General features: G+C 50.4%; 1 protein-coding gene across 5 annotated transcripts in view; it reads left to right on the forward strand.

Moving 5' to 3' along the window:
- Nucleotides 1-13031, forward strand: part of ZFHX3 (zinc finger homeobox 3) — a 448729-nt gene that overhangs the window by 420547 nt on the left and 15151 nt on the right. For all 5 annotated transcript variants that reach the window (XM_053952496.1, XM_053952497.1, XM_053952498.1 and 2 more), the window contains 2 exons: nt 6489-6622; nt 6813-7013. In XM_053952496.1, the coding sequence (XP_053808471.1) occupies nt 6489-6622; nt 6813-7013 (335 nt within the window). The remainder of the gene's footprint in view (nt 1-6488; nt 6623-6812; nt 7014-13031) is intronic.

The following is a 13031-nucleotide window of genomic DNA, read 5'->3' on the forward strand; positions in this document are numbered from 1 at the left end:
GTGACAATACTGTACCACTGGTGGGTTTCTTGAGTACTGGAAAGCTCTCCATTCCTGAGCTGGGGTGTTGGGGAGGCCTGGGCAGCAATTTCAGAAAGCCCAAACATCAGGAACAGCCCATAACAGTGCAACATCAGTCAGGAGGAGAAAATGGAATGAACAGGCTTATTTAACACGAAAGAAGAGCAAAGAGGAGGACAAGATAAGTCTTGTGTATGAAATGCTTCTGAAAGGAAGGAAAGTATTTGTTCTCCATGTTGAGGATACAGACAACAAGACACAAAGAGCTTAAGTTGAAGGGAGAAAGATTGATGTTAGATAACACATTTTTAAAAGTCCTCCTCTACAGCCTGTGGCTTAAGCACTGGAGTGGGTTTTTTGGGAAGGTTCCTCAGAGGTCATTGAAGAAAATTAGAGGAGCTGCCATTGGGAATAAGGCAGGCTCAGTCTGTCCTGCTTTGGATGACCTTAGGAAAAGCCTCTGAGCTGGGTGTGAAGATGGAGATGGGAGCAGGAGAGGTGTGGGCTGAAAGCCAGTGATGGGGCATGTGGAAGGGGACAGACTTTTTTGCTGCTCACCACCTGCAATTTGATCGTTATGTTTCTCAGCAATTTACTCCCCTTTGTGCTTCAGTTTCCTCACTGTGCACAGGGGATTTATTTCTTCCACTTTCTTAAAGGATTGCAAGATCTGCAACAAGACACTGAGTTCTTTGTCCATCTCCCTGCCCCAGCCCAGGGGCGAGTGTCTGCACCACAGTCGGTGCAGTCCAGGTACAACCTGTGCTGGGGTTAGTGTCAGCACCAAGGGGAAAACCTCTGTTCTCACTGTAAACTTGTCAAAGTGTCTCAACTGCAAAATAAATGTATTGATTAATTCTTTGTATTTATTTTAAAATGCAATAATGTGAAGCAGAAACATTTTTTTAGGTGATACTTTTCAATTGAATATACTTGGGGAAACCTCCATCCCATAGAAGGACCCATTGTATCTTGATTTTTACAGAAATCTCTGTCGTTTCTGGAAGGTTCTGGAAGATGGCAGTGCCTCCACACTGGAGCAGGGAGTTGCTGTGTGCCTGATGACTCAGTGTTAGACATTATCTTGTCATGGCTAATGTGAGATTCACCACAAGCAAACCAGCAAGGGGGAAAGGAATTGTGGCTGATCCCAATTCCATGTTTAAGGCAGGATGTAGATGATGGATACTCAGCTGAAGCCCTGCTCACTGCAGTACAAGGCCTCTCAGATTTGAAGTGGTGCTGGTTCATGTCTCTGATGGGAGAACCCCATCACCAGCAGTGACCCAGCTACCAGAGGCTTCCTTAATGCACTGTCCGTTGGGTACACGATGAATATCAGGGGTTTTTCCACAAAAACAAGAAACAAAGTCTGCTTAAAATATAGATTGAAACGAAATCTTTCTGGAGGACTAGCCTGAAGGGCTTTTATTTTTGTTAATGATTTTTTTTTCTTTCTTTCTTTTTTTTTTGTCCGTGATGCTCACCTAACAGAGCAATTAGTGCAATGGACCATCCCTGATTCAAATCCGTGGTAGATTGCTATTAAAGGAAGTATTAATGGGCTGCTGAGAGCTGGGAAATTGTTGCAGAAAAGTGTGTTTATGGAGTATGGTGCTGGCAGGCATGATTTCAATTGGATTTGACATGTTTAACATAAATGTATACTGCACAGCTCCTGCAGTTTATGAATAATTCCTACAGGCCGACTGCCTTTCTAATTACTGAAATTGAAAAAAACAGGTCAGGCACATCCTGACGGAAATCTATTCCTGCTCCTCCCCCCGGCTGCTTTTTGCTGCTTTTTTTTTAATATCTGGCGTTTGTGGAGCACTTAATGGCCGGGATGTTCTGGGGGCCTGAGAGGCTGGGAGGAAGGGGGCGAGGGGCACGATGGATCCACTCAGCACTGGCGCCTGAGCGAGGGAAACCAGGGAGAGGGGATGGGAGAGAAGGACTGGGAGTTGCCTGTAACTGTGTTTTTCCAAGGATATGTGAAGCACAAAAGGCTCCTGGGTGGCAGCCCCAGCCCACAAACATGGCTGGGCTGGGTGGCTCCATGCAGCTGCTGGCTGAGCTCCGGGCATGCTGGGCTCTGGAGGTGCTGCAGGAACCAAAGTGGGCTGCAGGAGAGGTCTGTGGTGCCAAGCAAAGCCCCACTTCTGGGAGCCACTGGTGCTGCTTGGCATCTCATAGAGGCATCTGCTGGGTGTTTCGTGTTCATATGGAGCAAGGCAGGGAAGTCTGGTGGCGGCTGAAGCTTCTGGATATGAATATTTAATTGTAATTCAGCTGTGGGTACTCGCTGCAGGTGGGAAGGTATGACACAGCATTAGAAAAACTAGTTATTCAGCCATTTTTGGGGCTGTGAAGCAGCAGAGCATGGGTGCAGAGTGCACCGAGCATGGGACATTTACCTGTCAGCTGAGTTACTGTCAAATACAGAGCTGAGAAATGCTGCAGAGCAACAGGTAGTACACAGGCCTGATAGTGTGGCTACAGCAGCTATTGGAATGGAAGTTCCTTCAGGGAATGGGGAATTAAACAGACAGTGTTTGAGGAGGAAATGTTGGCTGTGTGTTACTGAGGAGGTGGCAGTGCTGCAGTAGCTCTGGGTGCCCCGAGCCCTTCCCGAGCAGTCCATGTGGGCTCTGGCCATTCCTGCATCAAGGCAGTTCCTGGAGAATGGATGAAACAGATAAACGAGCCCTGGATTTCAAGAGACACACAGGTGCTGTAAGGGCACAGGGGGCAGAAGCCTTGGGCATTGATGGCACAGTAGCACAGTAGCAGCTCCCACTGGTCCGAGGACTTGTGGAGCTGAGTGATGGCTCCAAGAACACACTGAGGTGATTTGAGGAAGGAGGCACCACCTCCTTCAAAATACAGAATGCTGTTCTCCATCAGCACAGTTCCCTGGTATCGTTGAGAACTTCCCCAGGCCAGCGGCTGGACTTCATGGCAAGGAGATTTTTGGAGGCTGGTGGTGTTTAAATCAATGGCAATAGCAGAAACCCCACTGTAAATTTCTAGGGCAAGTGGCAAGCTGGTTTACGGAATGCAGGGAGATGAGAACCTCTGGCTTACGGAAAGCAGCATGAATTAATAATCATTTAATTGGCTTTTCCATTATGTTGCTTGGTTGGGAGATGGAAGTTTAGATGAAGGGGCTGTCAGTGATACTTCAGCTAAAAGAATCTGATGGGTAGGAGGTGGGTGGTGACTTCCTTCCCACCAGGATGGAGAGCAGCAGTTCAGGGGATCCATGCTGGCTTTGCCTCTGGAACCAGCAAAGGAAAGGCCCCCACTTGCAAGGAAGTGCCCATCTCACCTCTGGAATATACCCAGGGAGGATCTCCTCTGAAAAGCAGAAGCTGCTGAGAAGAGCGAGATTAGTAGATCTCCAGAAGTGCTGTGGCAGCCCCGCCCCATCGCACCTGGATTTAGGGGATATTTGCTGAGAAACACAGGTCTCCCTCTAAGTCAGTGAATCTGAACTCAATCCATTTAAAGAGTCGAAGTAAAAACAATACTATCTGATGTGCAGACGTGCATCTTACTTTAAAGCAAATTCCTTTTTCTGCCCTGTGAGGCCTGGGCCTGGAAGCAAGATGCTGGCCATGGTCACTGCACAGGTGGCGTCTCCGTGTGCTGTGTGTCACTCAGCCCTTTGAGGCCATGGCCTTCTGGACATTTTGAGCTCAGGACATGCTGTCCTGTCCTCTCTGCACAGACAGAAGGTCCCAGGCTATGCTAAGAGTTCTGCAGGCAGATGCCAAGCCATGTCCTCATTTCTCCTGGTAGCAGAGAGTTCTTAATTCCTCTGATCATCTGTGATGTGGACTGAATGTGTCATTTTGTGCATTTGACTGTTTATCAACAATAAACTTCAGTCTTGGTGTTAAAATTCCCAGCTGAGCTGTCAACTCAAAAACTAATACTTAAATATCCTATGTGCAACAAATCAGTTATTCTTGGGTCTAGATAATCATCAATAATTCTAGTTTTGAAGGATTAAGGTTATGGGGTTGGACTAAGTGATTTAATGAAATTGGACACTTAGGAGATGGTACATTTTAATTACCTGTTACTAATTCTAAGCAGGCTACTTCTCAGTAGAAAGGAGATGAGAAAATACCCTGCTGTGACTCCCAAGGCTGGAGCTGGTGTTCAGCAGCCTGGGGTAGGTGATGGTTGGGCTGAATTCAGTCACTGCATCCAGAAACACTCCATTGGTGAGCAGCTGGCAGTGGTCAGTGCAGGGACACAGGGTGGACCAACAGGAGCTGCAGTCACCACCTAGAGAGGTCTAAAGGGACCCGAAGCCATGACTGTCACTGTCATCCCGCCCAGGGCAGGTCTAGAGCAGGACTCACATGACTGTGCCAGACTACCCTGGCACACCGGGGGTCTCCAGCTGCTCTTCCCAACACCCAGCAGCCTGATGGGGGCTGGCTTGTCAGTGTCCGAGGTCACACTGTGTGTTGCCACAAGACTGAGGACTGGACAGTGCCAGCAGTGATCGGGCTCCTGACGAGGGCCACTCACATCACACAGGGCTCAACAGGGCATTTTAAGGCAGGGTGGTCCTTCATCCACCACAGTGCTGGCTCTTGGTGGTGGTCTCTCCTCCCCAAACCCTCCAGGAGAGGGTTGTGTTCCTCAATGGAGGAGCAGCAGAGTGGTGCCATGTTCCCAATCCTCCAAGCACATTTATTATAGGAAGCAAGGAAGGTCAGCTCTGGCCCTGCAGACATCTTAAAGCTGTTTCCAATTCTGAACCGCAGGGAGAGTTTCAGTTCAAGCAGGCAGCTGAGCAGAGCAGCCCGTCGTTCTGTGAGGGCAGAGCAGGATCTGTGATGGTGCCCGTCAGTCAGCACTGACACTGCAAGCTCATTCCACCCGTGGTTTGGATGTTTTTGTGGAGTTGGCAGCACAGCAGAGTGCTGGGGTTTGTACTCCAGGTACAGCCAGGACTGTACATGCACACGTGGAGGCTGCTGCCCAGCCAGGCGTGGAGCACCAGGCACACAGCCAGCAGTGCTGTGGGCAGCAAGATCACTTCCAAGCCCATTCGGCATGGACAAACCTACCAGGAGAAATTCAGCAGTCCCAGATCAAATCCTGTAATCCCTGCCTCGCTCTGGCAGTACCGCTACCTGTTTGTAATTCTTGTTTTCCCTCTCCCAGAACTTATTTAGCCTCTGTTCAGCTGAATGCAGAGATGAGGACTGGCAGGGAAGGTAGTTAGAAATGGGAATTGTGTTCTCCGCTGTGATGTGATACGTTTGGAAATATAGCTCGTGCCAGTGCTCAGAAGGGTCTTTGAGAAGGAAGCAGTTTGCTGGGATCTGACTCTTGATGGTATCGTCTGAGACAAGGAGCAGATACCAGCGGGTTCACAAGTTGAGTAGGAGAAAGGGGGAAGAGTATGGGGGACTGGCCTGAGAATGTTACAGCGCCTTGTTAATCGGCAGCTGATCCATCATATTAAATATCCAGCTGTCAGATATTACCTTTCAAGTGAAAATGAATAACTCCCATTAAGGGCAAAATGGGTTTGAAGTCGATTCGAGACAGATTAAAGTACCGTTATGAATGTGTGTTCGGGGAGGAGGAGACGGGGGCTGTGTATAATATACTTGTCCTTACAGTTTTTAAATAATAGATGTCCCACAAATTTATGTACTGAAGGCAGCCAGGGTTCGGGGGAGGAGAAAGGTCAGGGATGTGCTTCTCCCAGTGCCACAACTCGTGGAGTGTTTTGCTGTTGGCTTTAGGGCTCATTTGCATTGATCTGTTTGGCTGAATAAAATAGCCTTTTCTCGGCTTATCGCAGTGGGAGTGCTTGGGTCCCCTTGGCCGGGTCCTGCCAAAATTGGGATTTTGGCAGGACCATGTGCTTGGAAGCACCAGATCTGTGCATTCCTCTGGAGGCATGGGCTGAGCCAGCCACAGCCGTCCCAGCAGCACCACTGCTGCCAGCACGGGTGCCATCGATTGGGCTGACAGCCAAACCACCAGCCCTCTCCAGGGCAAACACATTTCAGAATGTCTGTATGTAGAATGTCCTGCGTCAGCCCGGGGTATGAGTTCTACCTTACCAAGTAAATCCAGCTGCTCCTGGAGGTGACACATGGGCCTTCACCATCTGGCCAAGCACTTGTGTCTCCAGTGCAGCCACAGGCCCAGAGTCTCCTGCACCTGCAGGTTGTTAGCATCCCCCAGAAACAGCTGAGGTCTTTCTGCTTCTGGCCACCAGTGACACAGTGACACACTCCCGTGCTGTGGGAGATTGGCAAGAAGGAACTGGTTTTGGCCTGGTGTGCATTGAGGACATAGGTCAGTCCTCAGATTCACCCTCCTCCGAGTCCTTAGGGTGTGTGTCAAGCAGTAAATGGTAAGCCCTGTCATGGTCCAGCCTGGCCTCTTTGGGGTGTCCTGACATTAATGGCTTTCTGTTGCAGCACCAGCCAGCCAGCCAGAGAAGGAGCTGACAGAGCCTCCAGCATCCTCCAAGCGGATATCGTTTCCCAGCAGCTCTGAGTCGCCTCTCCCCTTTAAGTGGTCGAAAACTTCAGAGGAGACCAAATCAGAGCAGGTAAGGCAGAAGAACCCATCTCTCTGTGCAGGTAACGTGCTTCCAATGTGCCAAAAGCAAAGAATAAAATGGGAGAAAGAGGATGAAAGGCAATAACTGGTGGTAGAAGGCATCAAATTATTGAAGCCTGGCTGTAAGAGAGGAAAGTAGCACCTGGAAGAGCTGTGTGATTCATTTGTCTGCTCTGCAGATGTACCAGTGTCCATACTGCAAGTACAGCAACACAGACGTGAACCGGCTGCGGGTGCACGCCATGACCCAGCACTCGGTGCAGCCCATGCTCCGCTGCCCTCTCTGCCAGGACATGCTGAACAACAAGATCCACCTGCAGCTGCACCTCACCCACCTGCACAGCGTGTCACCTGACTGTGTCGAGAAACTCATCATGACGGTAAGTGGCTGTGTAGGCAGGCAGGCTGCTGCCATCCCAGCATGTCCTCTGCTGTCCTGGCATGTCCACTGCCACCCCCACAAAGGTGAGGAGCAGAGAGTTGCTGTGGTGGCAGCTCCTTCACCTGTCAGAGCTCTGCCCTTGAGGTTTGCTGCACCCTGGTATGTTGTGTCCCTGCTTGAGCCCTGTGAAGTTCAACTGTTGAGTGATTTCACTGTGAAATCAGGATAAATACAATTTCCTTGAGCTTATGAGGTCAGTGCATGGGATGGCAGCTTGTGCAAAAGCTTTGGGAAGATCCAGCAGCTGATGGGCTATATTGTCCCTGTTGCTTCTTTGGTATAATACTCGATGCAAGGTTGTGTCTACATTTAAGAACTTGTCATCAAGTATATAGAATAAGTGTTTAATTTGATTCCTGTCAGTTCTTTCTCTTTGTGTTTCTTCTTCTTGCACCCTGTTTCTGGTTGTTTTCTTCCTTCTTTGCCAGTTCTTGGCACTGGGGGTGAATAACACGGTGTTTGTTGTAACACTGATGTTCTTTGCCAGCTCCCTCCTGTCACATCTTTTGAGCAAGCACAGGCAACATGACCTGGCTGCTCTCTTACAGTTTTCTTGTTTTCTCTTTCTGTCACTCTTCCTCTCTACAACTCTCTGAAAGAAGGTTGGAGCCAGGTGGGGTAGGTCTCTTCTCCCATGAAACAAGTGACAGGACAAGAGGACTAGCTGCAAGTGACTCCTGCACCAGGAGAGATTTAGATTGGATATTAGGGAAAATTTCTTCATGGAAAGGGTTGGAAAGCCCTGGCACAGGCTGCCTATGGAAGCAGTCACTACTACGGATGAGTCACCATCCTTGGAGGTGTTCAAAAATCATGTGAATGTGTCATTTGAGGACACAGTTCAACCATGGTGGTGGTGTTGGGTTGATGGCTGGACTTAGAAGACAAAGGGATTTTTCCAGCTTTAATGATTCTGTGATTCCTTTTGTGACTCCTTCTTGAAGACAGGAGTGACAGAGTCACAGAATCATGAGTAGTCTTGAGAGGGACCACTGGAGCTGCTCCAGTCCAACCTCCCTGCTCAGGCAGGGTCCCTTGAGCATGTTGCTCAGGATTGTGTCCAGACAGCATGTGAGTATCTCCAGGAAAGGAGATTCTCTCTGGGCAGCCTGGTCCAGTTCCCACTCCATAAGTGCCTTTATGATCTTATCTTCCTGCTTCGCTTTGCTAGCTGCCTGTCCCCTCAGGGCTTCTCAGGACGTAGCTCTGCCCTGCTGCCCCTGGGTCACAGAGCTGTCCCATCCCACAGACCACGGCCTCTGTGACCTGTGTCCGTTTCACTGGTCCTGCTCAAGTGTGTAAATACCTTCTGAGGGTTTAAATGGCCCCTGTTCACCTCTTAAATACATTGGTGGCAGGTGTTTTGGCTTTCTAAGAGCAGTGAGTAGAAGCCAAGCCCCTTCTCTAGGCCAGCGGGCGTAACCACTTTGTTCAGGGTAGCTGACATGCTGGAGTGGAGGGGTTTGTTTTGAGCCAGGCAGGGTGCCTGGGCAGGGTGTGTGCTCTGGAGCAGGAGTGTTGGGCTGGTCTGTCCTCAAGCACATCTGTGTCCTCCAGGATAAGAGGGAATGGGAGGAGCTCAGGACACTCTGCAGAGCAGGTCAGGCACTGTCCCTTAGGTGAGCCCACTTGCTGTGCCAGAGCAGGGCCACAGGGCTCTGCAAGGATGGCAGACACTGGCCCAGCCATGATGCTCATGCTCATGCGTGTTCCTGGTTTTCCCACCTTTCTTCCTTTTGGCACCTAGAGACACGTATGGGAGGGTTGCCTCTCCTCCTCCAGGTCTCACAGCACAGGGTGAAGAAAGTGGGTCTTTTTGTATTCTGTGGCAATATTTTGAGACAGCAGTATGGTGTGTGCAGAGCATGGCAGCATCGAGGGTCCTGACTTGCTCGTTCTCGTGAAGGCCCTCTGGGTTTGACGTGCGGCGGTGTCAGCGCCGCGCGAGGGAATCGCAGCGCCGCGACCGAGCCAGGTCCCTCCCGAGGCAGCGTCTGCGCTCGGCGCTGGAGGAGGCTGCAGTTAATAACACCTTATCAGACGCCGCTCAGGAACCTGCAGTGTCTAATATGTCTGTTGCCAGGGTAACGGCTCCTGCTTGCGCTCAGCATCTCCGAGCTGCCTGGTCGCGCTCCCTCCTTTTCATATCGGCGAGCAGCAGGGCTGGCTGTCCCACGGGACCCCCACGTCCTCCCACTGGCCCCACCGCAGGGACAGGGGCTGGCGGGGCTGCCTGAGGAACAGAGCACATGCCGTGCCCCAGTGCCCCACAGGGACAGAGGCTGGGGCTCGCACTGTCCTCCCATCTCCTGCAGCCTCCCTTACGTGGGGCTGGTGGGTGAACGTAGCCAAGTTCTCTCTCTGTGGCATCTCGGCCTCTCTGAGCAGGGCCAGGCTCCACCTTTCCCATCACAGCCTCTGCCTGGGCCCGTAAGGAGGGTGAAGTGCAGCTCGCCCGCGCAGGCGATTACAAGACTGATGGGCTGGAGCTGGGAGAGAGGACGGCTTCCCAAGAGCCTCTGGGAGTGGGAGCTCTCCCTCCTCCCACAGCCAGCCTTATCCTTCTACACATTTCTGTCTCGTCATCTCTGCTGTCAGCTTTCTCTTCCTCAGTTCAGGGCATCTTCCCAGTGTTCCAGTCATCTTTCCATCTTTTTCTTTCCTCGCTTGCTCCAGGAGTCATTCCTGCCCATCCCTACTATCTCACTTCCCCCTCCTGCTATCTTTACATTTTTACCCTCTTTCCCATTGTCTTTTCTTATTGCTCTCTCCCTTCTGCTGTCACTCAATTTTTCTCTCTCCCTCCTTTTCGCCCCCTCCCTCTCCCCCCTTTCCCTCTCACTCTGTGTCTCATTCTCCATCTCGGATGAAGGTAATGAAAATAATCGGGCTTCATTAATTCTGAGCCCTGTGAGATGATAGCCATTTGGAGCCATGTTTGCCAATTAGATGGTCTAAATTAGAAGTGACCTTGGTATACTGCCATCACTTTGCCTCTCAGAGTCTAATGAAGCTTTTCACTCCAGCACCCTCTCTCTCTCTCTTTGTAATGGAAATTACCTCCTTTGTCTGGTGGGGAACCTTCCCTCCCGTCTGTAATTCCCCTGGTTTCATAGACATGGGGACAGTGATGTATCTCCTCAAACCTCTTCTAGAGGTTTTCTTTTCAGAGCCACATGATTCCAGCATTTTGGGGTATATTCAGGGGAACCATCCCCTCGTTTGGTGTCCATGGAATCAGCACAGGTAGGTGCGGTGTGAGAGGAGCTGGCTGCTCACACCAGCCAGGAGTAATTGTTTGGACATGTCAGCAATATGCGGGTGTTATATTGATGGGTGTTGGGCTCTGAGCCTCCAGCCCTGCACATAAGCAGCTCTGCAGTTGGTTGTCAAAAATCCAGTAGATCCAGTGGTGGCTGGAGCCGTGCGTGTCACTGCTGGAGGTTGTCACCAGTGAGTGGTGGGCCCACTGGTTGTTCTGCAGAGGGGTGACAGGTTTGTAGGTGTCAGGGTGTGTGCATACTGGTGGGGCAGGGAGGCAGGAGACCTGACCCATCAGCCCTCAAGTGCTCTGTAACAGTCGTTGCCGGGCCACTGTGCCCATAGAAATGGCCACCGAAGTGGGGTGCTCCTGCCTCTCCATGGATCTCCTCATCATAAAGACATTTTATCTGCTGAAGGGATCTGAATTTCACCCAAAAGATGGGGTTCTTGGAAGCAGAGAGGCTTGTCCAGCAATTTTCCATCCTTTAAGGACCTTCTTTGTGGTAGCAAGAGGAGACCTTAGAGGGACCTTAGCGGTCGGAGCTGCAGGGGATGGTGCTTAGGCTGTGCACAGGGGTGGATCTGGGGCGACTGAGCAGAGGTGCCGTGCTGCAGTGAGCTCTGCTGGTGACCTGTGGGCCAGGAGATGGTAGCTGCAGCCACAGGGTGGTAGGGTTTGGTGTTGGACAGTAAAGAACAGGCATGAACAGAAGGGAAGGGAGGAGACAAACCACATTTGTTGAACTCACAGCTGAGGGTTGTGTTTTAGTAACGGCTCACACTGACTGACGTGTTGCTGCAGTGAAACGCTGTTGGAGCCATTGAAACGGGTAGACAGGAACTGAGGAGGGGAGGGGTTGCCAGCTGAGGAGGGATGCCAGGATGACACACCAGGTATCTGCAGGTGAGAGGGAGGAGGAGAGCGTTTGACAGCCGCACGCACTAGCACGGCTGTGCTCCAGATGAACACACTCCTTGCAATCCCTGGAGCAGTTACTGCCATGAAATACATCTGCAGTACAAAATGCTGCGTCGCTGAGCGCCGCTCCTGTCACACCTGCCAGGGAGCCGTGGGCCACTGCACCTTCCTGCCCCAGCATGCCCCCACTCAGTTTATACAAAAAGCAGCCTCAGCATGTGAGGCGAATTCTGCAGGTCCAAAGAAATGAGATGTCCTCGGATGTTTTTGCAGTGTAAAAGGACAAACCCTTCAAAAAAAGGCAGTCTGGAATTCCGTGTCAGTGCAGAGTGATTTGGGATGTGCAAGGACGGAGGGTCCTGCCCTGGATCATGGTGTAGGAAAGGGGCAGGAGTCATCTGGATGGAGCCAGAGGACTAGAGCAAGTCCAGTTACTGACCAGTGCCTTCTTTCCAGTAGTTTGATCCCCAAGGCCAGCCCGCAGCTACACTGCCACAGTTCGCAAATCCATACCCAGAATATCTAGTTCCCTGCACTTTTTTCCAAGCTTTCTTTCTGTTTGCCTTTGGGAATTTTGTGCCTGTAGCAATTTAATGTACCACAGCCTTTTTTTAGTTCCTTTTTTTTTTCTTTTCCTCTTTTTCCTTTTTTTTTTTTCCCTGTGGTGGAGGGAAGGGATGGAAGGAAGGGAAGGAATGGTGGCTGTGGAGATGCAGGTAGATAAAGGTAATTACTTAAACACATATAGGGCAGGACTTACAGGTTTGGAGCCCCAGATTAAGATGCAGAGGAGCATGTGAGGTTGATGATTATATTTCGGGGAGAGTTAATTGACGGAAGGTGAAGGCAGACAAAGAACCGCTGCTTACTGCCTTCTTGAATCCCAATCAGGAATTATGATTAAAGACGCGGCGAGACAACAGAGGCCTGATGAATTGGTGTCTTTTTTTTTTCTTTTTTGCCGTCATTCACACTTGATTGACTTCAACCTTTCAAGTGCAAAAGTCTCTCTTTTCCATTATTATTCATAGCCATCTGAGTTTTTCTAATTAAAGTGTATGAAAACAATTACTGATCCGTCGTACTGAGCGTGGTGGTGGGGACGGCTGCCGTACTGTAACGCCTATGAAAAGCCACAGCTCTATAATGATGTGCAGCTGAGGTGTTAGATAATTTTATTCTTTTTCTACTCTGTTGGGGTTTTTTTTAATTTCTCATGATTCATTTTTCATAATTCCTAAAGATCCTAGGAAAGCAGGCTCTTCCTGCTGCTAGAGCTGAGAGGGATAGTTTCTTCTTGCCTCCCTTTCTCAGTGTCCATGCTCATCCCCCTCCTCCAAGCCCAGCTACTGGAAATTACTCTGACCTTTCACGTCTACCAACCAACCACCCACAGCCATCAGATGCTTCTGTTTAGAGTAGAAGGTGGAATGAGTTTGGTGCATTCAGCTCCCCTGCAGGGATATGTCAGTGGTCTTTTCTGCTGCTCCATGGGACCTGGCACTCACTGCCATGCAGTGGCTGGCCCAGGAAAGGGAGGGAGCTCTGTGTCCCTCACAGCTCAGGTCACAGCTCTGCAGCCACTTCTGTGCCACCATTTCATCCTGAGATTTTCCATGAGATTCACCACAGGTGTGCTCCTATGTCCTGCAGTTCATTCAGAGCCTTGTGGTCCTTGGCTGTGCAGAAAGCCGGGTACATGGGATGCAGTGGCCACACACATTCTCTTTCTCCTGAAATCCAGGGTTCATATGTCCTCTCCATATCCAGCAG

The sequence above is a fragment of the Vidua chalybeata genome, chromosome 11 (genome assembly GCF_026979565.1).
Source record: "Vidua chalybeata isolate OUT-0048 chromosome 11, bVidCha1 merged haplotype, whole genome shotgun sequence".
Taxonomy (NCBI): Eukaryota; Metazoa; Chordata; class Aves; order Passeriformes; family Viduidae; genus Vidua; species Vidua chalybeata.